The 21693-nt window shown below is 35.5% G+C and overlaps 1 protein-coding gene across 2 annotated transcripts; it reads left to right on the forward strand.

Moving 5' to 3' along the window:
- Nucleotides 1–733: 733 nt before the first annotated feature.
- LOC111059633 (ATP synthase mitochondrial F1 complex assembly factor 2) lies at nt 734–21468 on the forward strand. Of its 2 annotated transcripts, none has more exons than XM_022347270.2 (6): nt 734–973; nt 12933–13126; nt 13826–13936; nt 14627–14807; nt 18580–18695; nt 21195–21468. In XM_022347270.2, exons 1-6 carry the CDS (start codon nt 901–903, stop codon nt 21333–21335), a joined length of 816 nt encoding a protein of 271 aa, XP_022202962.2. In that variant the 5' UTR covers nt 734–900; the 3' UTR covers nt 21336–21468. The 2 variants fall into 2 exon arrangements, with proteins under 2 accessions (XP_022202962.2, XP_039280302.1); XM_039424368.1 differs by lacking the exon at nt 734–973 and adding an exon at nt 1110–1210.
- The last annotated feature ends 225 nt before the right edge of the window (nt 21469–21693 follow it).

Consider the following 21693-nt stretch of genomic DNA (forward strand, 5'->3'; position numbering starts at 1 on the left):
TTCATAGTATGTGAAATTTGTTGCATAATTGGCTGTTGTACAGTAATTTATTGTAGATTCGTGTATAAACCAGAATGTATTGTAACTTACTTGAATAAATACAAAAAAATTGAAATTGAATTATGAGATCCGAGCATTGTGTCAAAAGCTATGTGTTTGAAATTTTGATCCTTGAGGTGTCCTTATATGCGTGCATCTCCATCAGAAAATACTTATATGAAGTGCATCTTACGGGTGATTCTCATAGAACATAATCTCATAAGCAGATAAGCTTATATTATTGTGCGAAATATCAATATGAGGACAATGTTGGTGGTAATGGTGATGGTTGAAGCTGAAAATTCGGTGTTTTTTACAACTCAAGGAGCAATGTTGACAGGTGTAGCTGGAAATCTATATGAGTGCTCTAACTGATCTCAGATTGTAGAGCACAAAAATACGCCCAGAGGGATTTTGAATTATACATCTAGATGGTAACAATCGGAAGATATTGTTGATCAAAAACTAAAATTCATCAAAATAGATTTTTTCTATAAGATTTACTCATTGTTAGGTCATTTGACCTCACTGTTTGAGTCGTTCGCTAAGAGTGCTTCTTGTATTCTGAGGCATGTGTAGAACGCGCAACGACGAAAGCACTTTGTCCCGCTGAGGCATGTGCGTGAAGCTGCCTCAGCACAATCTGTGCGACTGCAAAAAGTAAAATTACTTTCTCTGTAGCGACTGTCAGTACTGTGCTTACTTCTACTACTCAACTTATAGGTTATGTTGACTGTTGAGTAAGTTTTGCATTCAAAGATTCATTAACCATTATTTGGAGTTATTATGAAAAATAAGCATTGATATTGCTTTTCAAAAGCTTTATATTAGTATTATACATGTCTCTGTTTATGAACAAAAATGTTTAAACGGTTTTTATTTAAAACTTTAGCTACTTTCACTGTAAAACAGGAGAGTGTTAGGCATTATCCAGGTAAATAAAATTCAGCTTATCTTTAAAACTTGATTAAAAAATAACATTTTGTAATAATCAAATTCAATTCAGTTAACTTGAGTAAAGCTTCTCAAATTGAATTGATTCAATTTTTATTAGTCGTATTACATTTTTTAGTGCATACAGTAGTCCTATATGTTATGTTGTTTAAACGGTTTATATTTAAAACTTTAGCTACTTTCACTGTAAAACAGGAGAGTTTTAGGCATTATCCAGGTGAATAAAATTCAGCTTATCTTCAAAACTAGATTAAAAATGGAATTTTCTAATAATCAAAAGCTTAGTTTACGTGAGTAAAGCTTCACAAATTGAATTGATTCAATTTTTATTAGTTGTAGGCCTATTACATTTTTTAGTGCAACAGTAGTCCCATATGTTATGTTTGAAAGGACAGATTCAAGGATCCAAAGGTTCAAAAAACCCCTCAGGTCAACCGGAACTTATTGTGTGTCCCAAGTACGGTAGTTGGGCAAACCAATACTTGTGTCTTTTACATGATCCAGGAGTTTTCACTTATACTAACATCCCATTCTTCACCTGGTTGCTTGCAGCCAAACAAAGCCCTTCTCCTTGCCCCTAGTCTCTCGTAATCCAGTGTGATATGCATAGGTCTGTTCAGACCAACCTATTTTGATCTGCAGAGCGGCAGAGCACAAATATCTGAGCGTCCGCAGAGTTTGTGTTTACACAAAAAAAACATCTGTGAGCCGACAGAGCTTTTCGCAATGTTCTCAGTTGCGCTCTGACTCTGGCCGAGGGAAGATGATTATGTCGAACCAGTATGTGTCGTGGTGTAGAAATTCATTTCAAAAAAGTGTTCCTTAGCTCAATAGGGGCAACAATAATAGCAGTGACGATGATCTTCTTTTTCCATACTCTTTGTGGTAGTAGTGGTAGATCTCATTGGGTGCACCCAATAAATAAGAAAAGAAAAAATTATGGCGAGATCTCCAAGCTGATGAAGACAAATTTAGACAAATTATATACTTCAGGAGTAATATTTCTCGAAATTATCCTAATTAATCCACTGTATTGTAGTTTGAAGTACTACTTAGTGAGTTTCTTTGAATTTATTACGTATCAGTCCGGGCGCAAATGTCAAGAATAAGGCACTCCGTGGTCATTTTTGAGTAACAGCCATGGAAGATGTCTCAATTTCTTCGTTAGGTCTAGCATAATAAGGATCGTGATGATGATAAGTCGAAATCACAGGCTAACACCTCGGAAACATGATGGCCGCCAAAATTTTCAGGGTTTTGCTATATCGCTTGTATTTCAATAACCGTTCATAATATTTAACCGTTTTTTTAAACGAAAATATTTTTAAAATCTTCCTCTACAATTCTTGTTCTGAAAAATTTTCCTCTAAAACGCATATTTTTTTATAACCTTCAAAAGCCCAAAAAACGTTTTTTTTTTCTATTTTTTTCAAATTTCATTCCATTATAACTTTTTTTGTGTAAGAGATCTTTTGAATCTATGAAATTTAGAGCAATTTTTCAACTTTAGAACGATATACCTTCATGCGCTGTACGTCAAAAAATTAGTTCTCTAGCACCCTCCAAAGAAAAACCCTGCATGATTCCTGGTGCGTTTTTCCATACGCATGAGGTAACAAGCTAGAATTATAAAATCGATTTTTTCATGACTACTTCAAGATAGAGACTTGCAAATGGTCTCAATCCCTTCGTTACAACAAGACGAATAATAGTATTGATGATGGAAACGACGAAAATATTTGACATCATTGAAAAATACAAGATGGCGGTCATTATTGACAGAAATTTTTATATCGCTTGTTATTCAGTTATTGTGAGAGATATCGGATTGGTTTTACCACCAAAGTGTTTAGAATTAACCAAACAATGATGTTCGAGAGAATCATCTTATTTCGACGACTTTTTCCATTATTTATTTAACTTCAAAAACTTGAAACATACATTTTTCGGGGACAATATTTCACTTTCATATACAGGATATGTATTCGCAGAGAACAAACACTAGTATTATTGCCACAGTGTTGTATAATATTTCCAAAGCTTCAAAATTACATCTAGTTGGAGGCTGTAAGTCCATATTTTATGGCTGGAGCGTCATCGGAAAAAGAGTAAAAAGTACTGTTTGCAGCGGAAAACACGCTTTTTCCACCAAACGTCAATCCCAACAATTAGAAAACCGTGTAACTCATGACTCCTTGAAGGTACAGACTTGGGATGGTATCGATCTCTTTATAATGATGTGTAGAAAGAGATTATCTATGATGGAAATCTCAAAAATGTTTGTCATCATGAAAAAACAAGATGGCGGCAAAAATATGTTGATTTTCAAGAAATCGTCTGTAATCCTAATAATGTCGAGGATATCAGATCAATTCAGCCATCTGGAAGCTCCAAAATAATCATACCACAATATCCGAAAGATTTATCCAATTCCACCAACTTTTACTATGGTAAATATAACCAATGGAAGGGAATTCAACTTTTTTGTTGTAATGGGAAACATCGCGAAAAATTTTCTATCAATTCTCTCAGAATCATGTGGCGTCGTAATATGTAAGAATTTTATATCAAACTAATGGGGAGAATGTATCCTTTCTATTGGTGTCTAGATAATTTTTATCCGACCTATAGTTATTTGTTAATTAATAATTATGTTCGTCAATGTTTATGATATTATATAGAATTTGCTTATCTTTGTCTTTTTTTTTTTGTATATATTACGATGTGACTGTGATGACTTTTACCGTTTATTGTTATATTTTAGAATTTTTTATTTAATTGTTGACTGTGTCTTGCATTTTTGTTAAAGTGTTCATTTATCATTCTATTGTCACAAAGTGAATTTTTGTGACGGATGGAGAGCCGTCGTCTAGTGTAAAATTAGCGAATTTATTCTGTTTTAGAATTAGAATAGGGTCGACGACTTCCAGATATATCTTGTTGGACTTGTAGTAGTGTATGCACATTATCACCATCGTCGCCAATCCCTATGAATCAGCAGCAGCCGTATCATCAAAACGATAAGCGGCTACCGAGTCGGGTTGGTATCGCTCTTCATGAAATTTCTGGAATAGAAATATTGTTTACCGGCCTGATTTAGTGTAGTAATTAGTATCATTGTCATCATTAGCTGCACCCTTAACATCAGGAGCAGCTGAGTCAAACCCTGTCACATGACCAGTGGCGTGATCGTCTTTTCAGACTCTCATTGGTCGGGAATCTCTTTTCCCCCGGCCTCCTAATTTTCAGGGACCCGGTGCTGCTCCAAGAAGACCTGGGAGAGAGGCAGTTGTTCGGTGAACGGGTTCGTGTACGGCTGCGTTCCGTGCGGCGCTCCCAATAGTGGTGTACTAGAGGGTTAATATTCTATTCTGTATTTTAGTGAATGGAATATTGTATGTCGAATTGCCGACTGTATTTGAAGGTGGATTCTCCTGGGGGATTTTCTTTCTTGTCGGTTATTTTTCCTAAATTCGTATCACTGGGGGTGAACGAGTTATCCTTGGTTTTGAAACCTGTAAGGGATCTCAAGTTTGTGCTACAAATAGTTGAGTGGGAAATTTAGCTAGGCTCTTATAGCGGATTATTTTTGAGTACTTAATTTATAAGCCTCGACTCTGTCGCTTCACGACGTTTTTAATTATAATACGGGAAGTGGGAATCGGTTCGCTATTCTCCGTATCAGTATCCACGTCGATTCAGGTAATTGTATGTCAGGACTGGTCACTTGTGTGCATTTCCTCTTCTGTAATAAGGTAATCTCAGTTTTTAGGGATATATTTTCCTTATTAATTTTCATACTATAGAGTGGCCCAGTATTTTAACTTTTCTTAGCAGTTCCTGACTTGCTGTAATTCCTAGTAGGAAAATTCCAATCATTTCCTAGAGAACTCAGGTGCAGCTTGAGAACGTCCTTGTCGAAGTCACAGACTGCGACGCTTCCTGCTCTCAGGTGCAGCTTGAGAACGTCCTTGTCGAAGTCACAGACTGCGACGCTTCCTGCCCTCAGGTGCAGCTTGAGAACGTCCTTGTCGAAGTCACAGACTGCGACGCTTCCTGCTCTCAGGTGCAGCTTGAGAACGTCCTTGTCGAAGTCACAGACTGCGACGCTTCCTGCTCTCAGGTGAAGCTTGAGAACGTCCTTGTCGAAGTCACAGACTGCGACGCTTCCTGCTCTCAGGTGCAGCTTGAGAACGTCCTTGTCGAAGTCACAGACTGCGACGCTTCCCACTCTCAGGTGCAGCTTGAGAACGTCCTTGTCGAAGTCCCAGACTGCGACGCTTCCTGCTCTCAGGTACAGCTTGAGAACGTCCTTGTCGAAGTCACAGACTGCGACGCTTCCTGCTCTCAGTTCCAGACTAGAGATCGTCCCCGTCGCGGTCCTCAGACCAGCGAGAGGTGTAGGAAACCTTGTGTAGAGCAGGATCTCAGTCACAGATTAGAGATCGACCCAGTCGCGGTCCTCAGACCAGCGAGAAGCTTAGGAGAAACCTTGTAAACCCTTCCCTATCCTCTCATAATAGTCGACATACTGACTATTAATTTAAAAGCGTTTCGGACGATTGAGAGTGATTCCCATACCCTTAAGGGCAGTCACAGATTGGCCCTTAATAACCGGCGCGCAGTCATCAGATTCGCGCGGGAATCCTGTTTAGCAGTTTCAGAATTGCTGAAAATCCTTTCGCAGCTGCAGGCTCGCGATTCAGAAATCCCACACCTCAAACCTTATTCTCTAAATTTCAATTACCACATAATTGAAATTGATATACTGTATTTAGCTAGCAGGTCTAGCCTGCTGAGAGCTAGAGCGCAATTCTCAGATTGCGGATTATTGAGCAGATATTTATTTGCTGTAGAGAATAATAATCTTATTATTGATTCTCTGTTCCCTATACCGTATACCTCATACCCTGCACCCTATTCTCTATAGCTTACACCCTATACCGTGCCCTATTTAACTACATCTTAAATACTACTAATAACTCCATAGTTCCGTCATACCTTTACCCCATAGCTCTCACCTTGAACCCCATAGGAAAACCACATCCCGGGCTTGCAGGTACAGCTTGCTCGCCGTCAATTCGCAGTTGGTTCAGATTGCGTACTACCTTTATAAATAGAATTATTGGTAGGGATCTGATAGTCAGATCCGTCTCCTTGTATAGGGTTATCTTAATCTCCCTTAACACCCACCCTGTATTCCAAAGGCCGAGGGCCGAATCGGCCAGCAACGGCACGGGCAAACACTCTTCCCCTGAAAGTAAAAATCTCGCGAAAGAAGCAGAGGGTAAAGAATCAAGATAGAGGGAGAAGTGTAGGTCCGGTAACTCCACCTGTCAGTACGGCTACTGACCCCGACCCATATCCGACTGTAGCTAGTCCGCGTTGTAGCAATACTTCGCAATTATTAGGAAACCTAGAGGGTGGAATAGGACATCCTAATACTATTAATTATATGCTAGAACCTAGAAGTAAATATATTATTGAAACATTTTCATTGCATCGTTCGTTATATAATAGAAATTATACAATCTCTCTTATATACTTCAGGAGTAATATTTCTCGAAATTATCCTAATTAATCCACTGTATTGTAGTTTGAAGTACTACTTAGTGAGTTTCTTTGAATTAATTACGTATTAGTCCGGGCGCAAATGTCAAGAATAAGGCACTCCGTGGTCATTTTTGAGTAACAGCCATGGAAGATGTCTCAATTTCTTCGTTAGGTCTAGCATAATAAGGATCGTGATGATGATAAGTCGGAATCACAGGCTAACACCTCGGAAACAAGATGGCCGCCAAAATTTTCAGGGTTTTGCTATATCGCTTGTATTTCAATAACCGTTCATAATATTTAACCGTTTTTTTAAACGAAAATATTTTTAAAATCTTCCTCTACAATTCTTGTTCTGAAAAATTTTCCTCTAAAACGCATATTTTTTTATAACCTTCAAAAGCCCAAAAAACGTTTTTTCTATTTTTTCAAATTTCATTCCATTATAACTTTTTTGTGTAAGAGATCTTTTAAATCTATGAAATTTAGAGCAATTTTTCAACTTTAGAACGATATACCTTCATGCGCTGTACGTCAAAAAATTAGTTCTCCAGCACCCTCCAAAGAAAAACCCTGCATGATTCCTGGTGCGTTTTTCCATACGCATGAGGTAACAAGCTAGAATTATAAAATCGATTTTTTCATGACTACTTCAAGATAGAGACTTGCAAATGGTCTCAATCCCTTCGTTACAACAAGACGAATAATAGTATTGATGATGGAAACGACGAAAATATTTGACATCATTGAAAAATACAAGATGGCGGTCATTATTGACAGAAATTTTTATATCGCTTGTTATTCAGTTATTGTGAGAGATATCGGATTGGTTTTACCACCAAAGTGTTTAGAATTAACCAAACAATGATGTTCGAGAGAATCATCTTATTTCGACGACTTTTTCCATTATTTATTCAACTTCAAAAACTTGAAACATACATTTTTCGGGGACAATATTTCACTTTCATATACAGGATATGTATTCGCAGAGAACAAACACTAGTATTATTGCCACAGTGTTGTATAATATTTCCAAGCTTCAAAATTACATCTAGTTGGAGGCTGTAAGTCCATATTTTACGGCTGGAGCGTCATCGGAAAAAGAGTAAAAAGTACTGTTTGCAGCGGAAAACACGCTTTTTCCACCAAAAGTCAATCCCAACAATTAGAAAACCGTGTAACTCATGACTCCTTGAAGGTACAGACTTGGGAATGGTATCGATCTCTTTATAATGATGTGTAGAAAGAGATTATCTATGATGGAAATCTCAAAAATGTTTGTCATCATGAAAAAACAAGATGGCGGCAAAAATATGTTGATTTTCAAGAAATCGTCTGTAATCCTAATAATGTCGAGGATATCAGATCAATTCAGCCATCTGGAAGCTCCAAAATAATCATACCACAATATCCGAAAGATTTATCCAATTCCACCAACTTTTACTATGGTAAATATAACCAATGGAAGGGAATTCAACTTTTTTGTTGTAATGGGAAACATTGCGAAAAATTTTTTATCAATTCTCTCAGAATCATGTGGCGTCGTAATGTGTAAGAATTTTATATCAAACTAATGGGGAAAATGTATCCTTTCTATTGGTGTCTAGATAATTTTTATCCGACCAATAGTTATTTGTTAATTAATAAAAAATTATGTTCGTCAATGTCGAGACATTTCGAACATAAGACATGCAAGAAACTTTTTTGTTTCAAAAAATACGTGGGTTGAGAAAGCGAGAAAGTTTCTTAGAAATAATTGAAATTATTTTCCCAATTGTCAAAAGTAGTCGGAAGAACGAACCTAGTCAACGTGTTCGAAGTGGCTCATTAAAAGGAGCTTCTATCATTTAGGGGATTTTATTTATTTATTTATTAGATAGAGCGAACAATACAATAGTCGGAAAAGAAAAAAACAGGCTATTGCCCAAAACTTCTTCAATTTCCTGATTTTGTCACAAATCGTCCAAATATAATGTAGGTTATGTTCACTTCAATTTCAACACCAAATCTTCAATCTGAAACTATGAATCAGAATAAAACAAAGAATTTCAAATTTAGATGGATTGATAATAAAACTTCCGTTAAAACAAAAACCAAACTTCAAATATTCACAAAATATAGATTAAAATTTGAAAATTAAAATTTTTTGATGAAAGCTTTTCTGTACTGTGAAGCTGCTTACAGTTCACGTTCTATGTTTTTAAATTATTTGACAAGATCTATCCAGGAAGACCTGGCCTTGATCACGACATTGGATATTGGGTTTTAGATGTTTATTGTCTCCCCTATTAGGGGATATAATATACATTATGTTTATTGTCTCCCTTATTAAAGAAAAATAAGATTTGCTTAAAACTGCCAAAGGTCCTTAATATCAGCGTTTCTCATTCAACAAATGATGACAGTTCGGATGGAATCTCACTATAGAAACTTTGCTATTCACTCTGTTGACTGCCCCTTGAAGCCGACTTCTTCCGCATCCGAATGACTGACAAGAGCTCTGTTTATTCATATGATCAAACAGAAACAGGTGTTTTTCTCCCGAATCCGAACACGAGCAAGAGCTATAATCAATGTCAATGTACCTTTATTTATACACTAGCCGTCAGGCTCGCTTCGCTCGCCATATCCGTCTAGCCAGGGGGCTCCGCCCCACTGGACCCCCGACTGGGTCGTCCAAGAATGAGATTAGCAGGCTCGCTTCGCTCGACGACTTTTTCCATTATTTATTCAACTTCAAAAACTTGAAACATACATTTTTCGGGGACAATATTTCACTTTCATATACAGGATATGTATTCGCAGAGAACAAACACTAGTATTATTGCCACAGTGTTGTATAATATTTCCAAAGCTTCAAAATTACATCTAGTTGGAGGCTGTAAGTCCATATTTTACGGCTGGAGCGTCATCGGAAAAAGAGTAAAAAGTACTGTTTGCAGCGGAAAACACGCTTTTTCCACCAAACGTCAATCCCAACAATTAGAAAACCGTGTAACTCATGACTCCTTGAAGGTACAGACTTGGGAATGGTATCGATCTCTTTATAATGATGTGTAGAAAGAGATTATCTATGATGGAAATCTCAAAAATGTTTGTCATCATGAAAAAACAAGATGGCGGCAAAAATATGTTGATTTTCAAGAAATCGTCTGTAATCCTAATAATGTCGAGGATATCAGATCAATTCAGCCATCTGGAAGCTCCAAAATAATCATACCACAATATCCGAAAGATTTATCCAATTCCACCAACTTTTACTATGGTAAATATAACCAATGGAAGGGAATTCAACTTTTTTGTTGTAATGGGAAACATCGCGAAAAATTTTCTATCAATTCTCTCAGAATCATGTGGCGTCGTAATGTGTAAGAATTTTATATCAAACTAATGGGGAGAATGTATCCTTTCTATTGGTGTCTAGATAATTTTTATCCGACCAATAGTTATTGTTAATTAATAAAAAATTATGTTCGTCAATGTCGAGACATTTCGAACATAAGACATGCAAGAAACTTTTTTGTTTCAAAAAATACGTGGGTTGAGAAAGCGAGAAAGTTTCTTAGAAATAATTGAAATTATTTTCCCAATTGTCAAAAGTAGTCGGAAGAACGAACCTAGTCAACGTGTTCCAAGTGGCTCATTAAAAGGAGCTTCTATCATTTAGGGGATTTTATTTATTTATTTATTAGATAGAGCGAACAATACAATAGTCGGAAAAGAAAAAAACAGGCTATTGCCCAAAACTTCTTCAATTTCCTGATTTTGTCACAAATCGTCCAAATATAATGTAGGTTATGTTCACTTCAATTTCAACACCAAATCTTCAATCTGAAACTATGAATCAGAATAAAACAAAGAATTTCAAATTTAGATGGATTGATAATAAAACTTCCGTTAAAACAAAAACCAAACTTCAAATATTCACAAAATATAGATTAAAATTTGAAAATTAAAATTTTTTGATGAAAGCTTTTCTGTACTGTGAAGCTGCTTACAGTTCACGTTCTATGTTTTTAAATTATTTGACAAGATCTATCCAGGAAGACCTGGCCTTGATCACGACATTGGATATTGGGTTTTAGATGTTTATTGTCTCCCCTATTAGGGGATATAATATACATTATGTTTATTGTCTCCCTTATTAAAGAAAAATAAGATTTGCTTAAAACTGCCAAAGGTCCTTAATATCAGCGTTTCTCATTCAACAAATGATGACAGTTCGGATGGAATCTCACTATAGAAACTTTGCTATTCACTCTGTTGACTGCCCCTTGAAGCCGACTTCTTCCGCATCCGAATGACTGACAAGAGCTCTGTTTATTCATATGATCAAACAGAAACAGGTGTTTTTCTCCCGAATCCGAACACGAGCAAGAGCTATAATCAATGTCAATGTACCTTTATTTATACACTAGCCGTCAGGCTCGCTTCGCTCGCCATATCCGTCTAGCCAGGGGGCTCCGCCCCACTGGACCCCCGACTGGGTCGTCCAAGAATGAGATTAGCAGGCTCGCTTCGCTCGCCTGCATTTTTTTCATGTTAGGACAATCAAGTCAGGGGTTCAGACTAAACGTCTGGCTAAACGGATATGGCGAGCGAAGCGAGCCTGACGGCTAGTAATATAATATTCCCAGGATTGAAGTAGCAGTGCCCAATCAATTTTTCCGCGATAAATGCATTTAAATCTTCAACTTGGTGCCAACCTAACAAAGTCAACTCAACTTAATGCCAACCTGACAAAATTATTAATTTAGTTGCCAGTTAACAACTGTTTCGCAGAGAACAAACACTAGTATTATTGCCACAGTGTTGTATAATATTTCCAAAGCTTCAAAATTACATCTAGTTGGAGGCTGTAAGTCCATATTTTACGGCTGGAGCGTCATCGGAAAAAGTACTGTTTGCAGCGGAAAACACGCTTTTTCCACCAAACGTCAATCCCAACAATTAGAAAACCGTGTAACTCATGACTCCTTGAAGGTACAGACTTGGGAATGGTATCGATCTCTTTATAATGATGTGTAGAAAGAGATTATCTATGATGGAAATCTCAAAAATGTTTGTCATCATGAAAAAACAAGATGGCGGCCAAAATATGTTGATTTTCAAGAAATCGTCTGTAATCCTAATAATGTCGAGGATATCAGATCAATTCAGCCATCTGGAAGCTCCAAAATAATCATACCACAATATCCGAAAGATTTATCCAATTCCACCAACTTTTACTATGGTAAATATAACCAATGGAAGGGAATTCAACTTTTTTGTTGTAATGGGAAACATCGCGAAAAATTTTCTATCAATTCTCTCAGAATCATGTGGCGTCGTAATGTGTAAGAATTTTATATCAAACTAATGGGGAGAATGTATCCTTTCTATTGGTGTCTAGATAATTTTTATCCGACCTATAGTTATTTGTTAATTAATAATTATGTTCGTCAATGTCGAGACATTTCGAACATAAGACATGCAAGAAACTTTTTTGTTTCAAAAAATACGTGGGTTGAGAAAGCGAGAAAGTTTCTTAGAAATAATTGAAATTATTTTCCCAATTGTCAAAAGTAGTCGGAAGAACGAACCTAGTCAACGTGTTCCAAGTGGCTCATTAAAAGGATCATTTAGGGGATTTTTTGATGTCAAAAGCTTTTCTGTACTGTGAAGCTGCTTACAGTTCACGTTCTATGTTTTTAAATTATTTGACAAGATCTATCCAGGAAGACCTGGCCTTGATCACGACATTGGATATTAGGTTTTAGATGTTGATTGTCTCCCCTATTAGGGGATATAATATACATTATGTTTATTGTCCCCCTTATTAAAGAAAAATAAGATTTGCTTAAAACTGCCAAAGGTCGTTAATATCAGCGTTTTTCATTCAACAAATTATGACAGTTCGGATGGAATCTCACTATAGAAACTCTGCTATTCACTCTGTTGACTGCCCCTTGAAGCCGACTTCTTCCGCATCCGAATGACTGACAAGAGCTCTGCTTATTCATATGATCAAACAGAAACAGGTGTTTTTCTCCCGAATCCGAACACGAGCAAGAGCTATAATCAATGTCAATGTACCTTTATTTATACATTTCTATGATCAAAGTCATAGATATAATCTACAGTAACTATATAACCTGGTTGTAATTATTATAATCAAGCAGGTGTTTTTTTTCTGCCAACGTCTCCCCAATGACTCCCCATGTCAATTCTATTGAAAACAGAAGGACAAAAGAAAAAGTCGGCTCCAATGTCTTCATAAGTTATCGTATGTGATTTATTGTTGGTAGAGCCTTTATTGGAATTGAATTATGCTATAATGAAATAATTGAATAATTGGTTTATTCAGTTGGAAACGCTTTGTATATAAAATTAATATCATTTTTCAGCTCCAATCAAACGTTTTTACCGGAAAACGGGTATATTGAAAAGTGATGGCCATTTTGAAGTTACTCTTGATCAAAGGAAGCTGAAAACTCCGATGGGAAGAGTGTTCAGTGTTGACTCGGAGCCTCTAGCTTTGGCTGTTGCAGCAGAGTGGGACGCACAGAAATCAAACATCGTTCAGAGTAACATGCATTTGGTACCTAAGCATCCTCAATGTTTATTCCACTATTCATTCTTACTTTATGTTCCAAGTCTCCGATGAATGCTAAATATCAAATCAATCATTCAATATTTGAAATCGAGTATGCACTCATACAAGGAGTTGCTTCCAGCATTCAACAGCAATAAGAAAAAATAATTTCATAACAATTTACAATATTTTAACAACAAAAAGATACAGGCGATAAGACATTTTTTAGAAAGCATGATGAACATTATAAAAAAAACTAATTTATAATTATAGATAAATCAGATGCACCAATAATAACAGTGTAGATATGTTACAATGGTACAATTTAATTTAACATTAGATCTTATAAGCTATAATCTGGATAGCAATATCATATTTGAAATTATCACCATTATTCACATCACTCCTTCATTAACAACTTGAATTAATCAATTTTAACCACAATCACAAGCTGATTTGACATGAATCTAAATCCATCCATTATCATGAATATTATATAGAATAATAGAAATAGTTTTTCACGCAAACATAAACGTTCCAAGATGGCGGAACAAAATTTTGAAGCGACAGAAAAGTTGTTTTTCAAATCGAATAGGAATCGAAATTCGTAAAAGAATTTATATCCTTTAGTGACTAGTGACACGGAGAAATATTAATAAAATCAGGTTTCTGAGAAAATTATTTTAATTTGTGTTTATTTTTCAGACTGCTTTGTGTAGTACGGCTATCGATAATCCAAACAATTTCAACAAATTTGAACTTGTTCAAAAAATATTGGGGTACATGGACACTGATGCCATACTCTTTCATCCGACTGTGAGTAGAAAATGGATGCTTTTCTTGATCTATTTTTTCTCAATTGAATTTGTTAATTATTGAAAGAAATGATGACTCTCTAATGTCTCATCAATGTATGCATGTTTAGTGACAAAAAATTATCTTCCCGTCGATCAAATTATGGTGGTTTTCGCTTCAACTGGTACATTTATATATGACAAAATAATTTCTGACATAAATTGACTAAATTAATAAAGATAATAATTTTCTTTCAATTCCACTTTATTGAGCACTAAAATTACTGAAATATACTGTAAAAATTTCGATATAGTCGAATTGATGATTCAATCAATTTATCTCAATTATGAAGAGGACTAAAATTTTAGAGAGGCTCTAGAAATTATATCAGGAATAATTTATTATACTATATCCTAGATTGATAAGGGGTTCGATCTTTATAAATTATTATTCTTATCTAGACTGAAGAATGAAGATACTGTCTTTGGGCAATCTGCTGTCAAAAATTAAGTTTCGTTCTTTTTCATCGAATCACCAAATTGGAACATTGAACTGGAAGGTACAAAATACTTGTAAACTTTTTAAAATCGAATAATTCCTAGTATAAAAATTATTTTCAAATGAACATAACTTTACTGGAAAGTTGTTCATGAATAAACAGCTGTATCTCAATATTGTGATAAAGAAATCATTATTTGTTCTATTTTACAGAATGAGAAAGATTTGATGGGCTTGCAGGAGAATGAGTGGTTGCCCATAATAGATTGGTTCAATGACAGATATTGCACGAATATTCAACCAACAGAAGGCATAAGTCCTCCTCAAATCAGCCAAGATAATAAGGATAAAATACAGAGTCATTTACTCTCTTATAACTTCGCTGCAGTAAATGGTATGTGAAACTTTTCGCGCATTATCAAGATTTACAATCTCAATTTAATTTACTAGACTAAATATACCTTATCAAGTATGACCAAGGTCTATATCATAAAAATTCAATAGTCTCTTACTAAATTTAACTATGCTAGCTAATACAACTTTTCAGCTATTCTTACAACTTAGATAAACAAATCACGGTGTATACATAGGGAAGGTGAATTGAATGATTGTTGAGAAATGGTGAATATCTAGTGTGTGAGCATCTTAAAACCAGAATTCTCTAAGCATTTAGATGTGAAACGCCTGATCGGGTTCAGGAAACCAGAAGAGGCCACCGTCGACCTATGTGATTCTCATTGAACGTCCGTACCATTAGTCTTCTTCAGCTTTTTGTCCTCAGCAACTGAGGACAATCGCTATTAGCACAAATTCCACCAGTCCACCTATTATCGGTGGTCTCCCGTCTGATTCCCTTAAGCCATTTAATTTGTTCAAAGGAAAAAAATATATGCAAAATGATCAATGATAATTTATCTAAGGCCTCCAGTCATTACACCATTATTTATGCACTTGAATACGTATGAACATCTCAAATCATTTTCTACATTACTTATGCGTCTGCATGAGTAAAAGAAAGAAAGAAATTTATGAGGATGACTCTTATTATAGTCTGTGTGAACTTGAGACAAGTTGAGACTTGGCCCTCCATCCTAAGCAATTACAAGGTGGCCAATTCATGTAAAATTGCAATTTTCTCAAATTTCCAATTCAACGTCAGAATTGGATGTAGAATATCATCCCCGATGTTTCCAATTTTACCATAAAAGTTGAATTTCCTTTTAATCCTTCAACCCTGAAACATGTTTAGCAATACTAGGATATCGGGGATGATATTCTATATCCAATTCTGATGTTGAATTGGAAATTTGAGAAAATTGCAATTTTACACGATTTAGCAACCCTGTAATTTCTTTGGATGGAGGGCCAAGTCTCAACTTATTTTACACAGACTATCGGCATAGGGAGTATGGGATTTATGACAATTGTTATGCCTAATCCACACTTGGCCCAGTCGCTGGCTAGCTTGGCCGCTGTAGTGTATGTCGAGAAAGAGTGAGTTTTCTCCCACTCTCACATCTCCTCTTTACTTTTGTGAGAGAGGCAGGGTCTCTCTTGGGAGTGGAGAGCTTTGTTGATTAGCAGTTTTCCTCAAGGGAGAATCTGACGCATTTTATTCATTGAAAAGCATAGTCTAATAGTGGTAACATTCATTATTTAGTGAGTGACCCCTCCTGCTTCATGGATAGCGAGCTGTTTCCGTGTCGACTACCTAATTCAAAGTGACCAACGAGGTGCCAACATGTCAATACTTCTCAAAGGTATCGTGAATGAACTGATATGTTAATCAGCTTTCAAAAAAGTCTCTTTTATTCATAAAATTCTCCAACATTCCGAGCTCGAAGCGTCTCTCGAAGTCGTGGCCCCAAGGGCCCGTTACACCGCGTTGGTTCACTAGGTAAACGGAGGTAGTGGTTGGTCCTTCCATTCATACTGCGTGCCCAATCAAGACAAACGGTAACTAACGTTGGCAAGCGCTCGCTACACGGAGAGCTTCATTCAAAATGGCAAATGAAATTGGAGTTGGAGGTTGAAAATATTGACTAGAAGGAACACAATAAGAACTACAACAAACAATAAAAAAGGTAACACCACAGAAAATCTCAACTCAATTACACAGTACACAGATCAAACCAGCAGAACACGAGAGTAGACGACTAATGCCGCACTCACATGTTGACACGCATTGACTGACTAGTGTGGGTGGGTGGTTTGCCAGTGCTGGCCTTCACTGGCCTTCGTTGGCCTACGCTGGGCTGGCCTCCAATTCACACATTGGCGCTGGCCGATGTTGGCCTCCTTTGGTCCAATATGTAGATGCGGCATCAAGTTTCAATCAAACAAAAAATATTTTGACTTTGAGGTTGGAGATAATGCACAGACAATGATAATGTTTATTCAGAGCTTACGCTTGATATTCTGGAAGAGCCTATTATTATTTTAAATTAATATATCGTGTTATTAATTTTTTATACCTTTCTATTATTAAACATTTGAATGTGGTAGAATTTAGTATTGTGACTTTATCTTTCTTCATAACCAGAACCTTACGATTATCTTATGGAGGCCTACATTAATGTCTGTTTCGGAATTTACTTGCGTAATCATCCCATAAAAATTGTATTTATTCCTTCCTCATAGTCCAGTCAAGGAAAGGTTATAGAGGGAAAAGTTTGGAAGACAATTTTTGACCCCGCAGTTCTGTTTAGGGTAGTAAGAAGGTAAATATATCAAAAGTCTCCACCCTTACGCCCAGTGCTAAGGGGGTGGGGGTGGTTTAAATGTACCATTTTTTGGTTTCTCGCATAAAACTCAAAAACTATGTATCTTAAGGAGTTGACTGTCATATAACAAATTAAAGCTAAATATTCATCTTACAACTTTTTCTATATTTCCTTTAGTTTTTGAGATATCCGCTCTTGAAGATGTGACATTTTTGAAAAAAACGCGTTTGCCTCCAATTGTTTTCTATTTTTGCTCTTATAACTTTTTAAAAATCGATGGGAAAAATTCATGCTGATCATAAGCTTATAGAATTCTCTTCAATTTGATGTGTAATTCCACACTTTTACGCATTTCCCTACAACTGTTGCAATAGATTTAGTGTTGAGTGTGAAATCTCCAGTTTTGCAACAATAGACCAATTGACAAAGTAATTTGTAGGGAATGTTTTGAAAGCAATTTTTACTTTACAGCTTTGTTGAGACTAGTTAGAAGGAGAACATATCAAAAGTCCCCATTCCTAACTCATGTGCTAAGGGGATGAGGGTGGTTTAAATGTTGCATTTTTCAGTTTATTGCTTCCACGCTTATCTTGAGAACAATGCCTTCAACCGACATAACTAACTATTCAAAAATGAAAATTGATAAATTCTCTACACTTTTTGATCAGAGGAATTTTGTGATATTTCCAACATTTCTCGAGATATTCCCTCTTTAAGGTGTGTAATTGTTAAAATTACAGCTTTTATCCAGTTTTTTGCTCTTTCAGGGCTTATAACTCTCCAACGATGCATCGTAGAAATCAATGCTTACCGTAGGTTTCTAGAGCATTTAACTCTCTTTGAAATAATGTATTATTTCACTATTCCAAGTTTTCGATTCATTGTTTCAGTAGCTTCAATGTAGGAGGTGGAATTTTCAATAAAGCAACAAGTGTCTCGAAAACTTAAGAATACATAGAAAAAGTTGAGATGAATATTTTAGGAAATTATGTAAGCTTCAATTTTGTATATAACAGTTATGTCGATAAGATACATAGTTTTCGAGTTATATGCGAGAAACCAGAAAATGGCACCTTTGAACGACCCCCACCCCTTTAGCACTGGGTGTAGGTGTGGGGACTTTTGATATGTTCACCTTCTTACTACCCTAAACAGAACTGCGGGGTCAAAAATTGTCTTCCAAACTTTTCCCTCTATACCCTCTTTTGAGCAATCATTGCCAGGACTATCAGGCAGTTGATCATTAAGTTTATGTTATTATGCAGTTGTTCTGATATAAATGTTAAAAAACTAACCTGTTACCTGTTTTCAAAGGAAATCAAAGATAATAGTTTCATATTCACAATATTGTTGAATTTTTCTTTTAGAAAACTGCAAATAATTAACAGTTTTTTGCTCTAATAGATTTATGAATTTAATAACAGTTTTTCTTGGCGTTTTCAGGGTTTGCGTTCGCTATTGAATCATTAAAGTCAGTTATATTGACTTTGTGCTGTGTGGATAGGCATATAAGCATAGAAAAAGCTGTAACGCTATCTAGGCTAGAAGAAGAATATCAGGTAACTTAATTTTATCAATTAAAATTGAATTTCAATAAGCTCAGTACACAATTATATACACATAGTAGGTATAAATATGATGCCTTTTAATTGTTTGTAAATATGAATATTATTTGTAAGTATGAATACATTTACAAATAAATCATTTGCTCCAAATAAATAAGTTTAATGCTGTTTAAACTCCAACCGTTTTACAAAATGGATTATGAATACAATATTTTAATCAAATGCGGTTAGTTCATACTTTCATTATCTTGCAAATTAAAAAAAAAATATTCCTATTATATCATTATTAGATATGCAATACATTTTTATACGGCTCAACACCTTTCTTGAATTAATATAAAAGTGACAAGCACATAAACGTGTACGTTGACAATGAATTAAATTGCATCTGCTTTCCTTCTCATTCAAACAGTAGCCTAGTGTATTTCAAAATCAAAACGACTTTCGTAAATAGCCTCCATAGCAATTTGTTCAATCAGCTCTTGATCAATTCAATAAAGTTGTTATAAACCATATATAATTGAACGAGCGTTAGCGAGTTCTTACTTTTGACTCAATGCCAAAGTCGTTGTTCGTCTGTCTATGTTCGTCAATAACTTTTGAAATACTTGATCGATCAGCTTCAAAATTGAACACATATTCTTCGACCCTTTTTACAGATCAAGTTCGTTGGACAACAAAATTTACCGACTCCTTCGTCCTTTTTCAGGGTAAAACAAATAACATTGAAAGTGCATAAGAAAACATTTTGTGATTTATCATATTTAGTCAGCTGGAGTATTCATTGCATGCAATTACTACAGTTTTTCCATTCATTCATAACATCAGCTGAGGCTATTTTGGGAGCTATCACACATACAGATCTTTATGCGCTGACACATTATTTCAGCTGGTTAATATACACCATAATTTACAACTTTTACATCAACAAACTAAAACGGTTTGAGATATCAATGTGCGGTTTCCGACATTCATTTTCTATTGGAACTCTGTATCGAAATTATGTATCAGATGACCACATTCTCGTTAAAAAAATGAATTTGGATTAATATGAGAAACAAAAATATTAAAGCCACAGGGTAATTTTTGAAGAATATTTTTTTCATTTCAAATAGGTTCCCCAATGAAACCTAATTATTGATTGATTGATACTCTTGTATAAAAAATATTTAGCTGTTGCCATAATTTTCATCAACTCTGTATAATTAAAAGTTGCGGGTTTCAAAAATTACAATGCAACATTATTTCATGAGCGAGTTCTCCAACCCAGGGGGTAACTATTAGTTATTATAGTAGTTATTATTGTCATATTATTTTATTGGAAAAATGAAAATGAGTCCCTGTCTGTTGTGAAACATCTGCAGGCTAAGAAAAGCCAAAGTTAATTCCTGCTGTTGTATCAACCAATGGATTCGTGATCCAATAATGTACAAGAAGAGCATCTTGGAATAGACAAGTGGCATATAGTACTATTAGAGAGGCAGCAGTGCTGATATTGTGCAGCTAATATTATGAAAAACTGCTCAGCCTTTGAGGATCTCTAGGCATACGTGCCTAATGCAGCAACATATACTGAGTGAGTCATAATATTTAAGGGAACCCCTCAATAAGTTGAAGACTTTTTTGGGTATAATACTGTAACTTTCAGGATAAGTTATTGGTTAAAAACTCTACCTTTTGACGTACAACTGAATTTTAACCCCTCATACGGGGGTTGTAACTCGAATATTTTTAATGTAAACACCCATTGTGTGGTACATCATTTTAAAGGCCTTCTCAAAACAAGAAAGATGACAGCAATAAAATGTTCTAAGATATCTGTATCCAAAATGGCGGCTGATTAAAGTTTTAGTTTTTACTTGAAATTTCAATCAGCCGACATTTTGGATACAAGTATCATAGAACATTTTTATCGATGTAATCTTTCTTGTTTTGAGGGGTTGAAATTCAGTTGTACTATAAAAGGTAGAGTATTCATCCAATAACTTATCCTGAAAGTTACAGTATTATATCTACAACAGTCTCCAATTTATTGAGGGGTTCCCATACATATGACTCACTCTGTATATCCAACCAATAGTAAACTATACAGGTATATCATTATAATAGTATCAATATTGGGACAACATTGAAGTAGATTAATACTAGTTTCATTAATACTGTTAGTATATTTAGTACTGTTTCAGTTTGTTAAGGCTAATAGAAAGGTTGAATGGTGTTGAATGTTATCCGTCTTAATTGTATTACGGGTTAGGAGAGCATTGAAATAGATTACGTTAATACTAATGCCATTAATATTGATAGTATATTAATTTAGTACTACCATAGAGAAAAGATAACACAAGCTATGCTATCTTTTCTGTATGGTACTGCATACTGAGGCTAATAGAATGGTTGAATGGGAATGGTTGCCTAGCAGACCGAATTATGCCATTATTATTGGTATAGTAGGCCTACTGTAAGTGTATATTGTACTGTTGGTTTGCATTGCAGACTGAATACTGGGGTCGAGTTGAGTGGGCGCATGACCTGAGCCAGCTGGACTTGCAGGCCAGGGTAGCAGCAGCTGTCCTCTTCATCCACCTCAACTCATCCCTGCACTTGATCAAAAGCAAGCAACCCGCCACCGGATGACTGCCACTCAGTCAAGCCACATGCCGGTAGTAAATCAATGCTCTAGTCGACATTCAATTACTCATATAAAAATGTTTCTGTTCCCTATTGATGTTCAGTTTCCAATTTCGTTAATAAACGTTTTGAGATAATATTAATGTAGTGTGATTGAAAGGACCTAATTTATTCCAAAAAATAACCGAATGAATAATCATGGAATTTTTGTTTCCAAAAATAATATAATTCCTTACAAAGTTTCTATCGGAATTTGAATTGTCAGACAGGATTCAAAGCTTTTTAACTAGCAATACATTATTCATGTTGAAGAGTAAATACATTTCACTTATACGACAGTACTTACATACTTTTGATCCTCCTA

The sequence above is a fragment of the Nilaparvata lugens genome, chromosome 3 (genome assembly GCF_014356525.2).
Source record: "Nilaparvata lugens isolate BPH chromosome 3, ASM1435652v1, whole genome shotgun sequence".
In the NCBI taxonomy this organism is placed as follows: Eukaryota; Metazoa; Arthropoda; class Insecta; order Hemiptera; family Delphacidae; genus Nilaparvata; species Nilaparvata lugens.

Excerpts from the sequence above, each read along its gene's own strand:
- LOC111059633 (XM_039424368.1), top strand. The coding sequence starts at position 1,135 with ATGTTGTTTAAACGGTTTATATTTAAAACTTTAGCTACTTTCACTGTA. Across the intron at positions 13,127-13,825 it reads TTCAGAGTAACATGCATTTG|ACTGCTTTGTGTAGTACGGC; the intron begins GTACCTAAGCAT and ends TTTATTTTTCAG. Across the intron at positions 14,808-18,579 it reads TAACTTCGCTGCAGTAAATG|GGTTTGCGTTCGCTATTGAA; the intron begins GTATGTGAAACT and ends TGGCGTTTTCAG.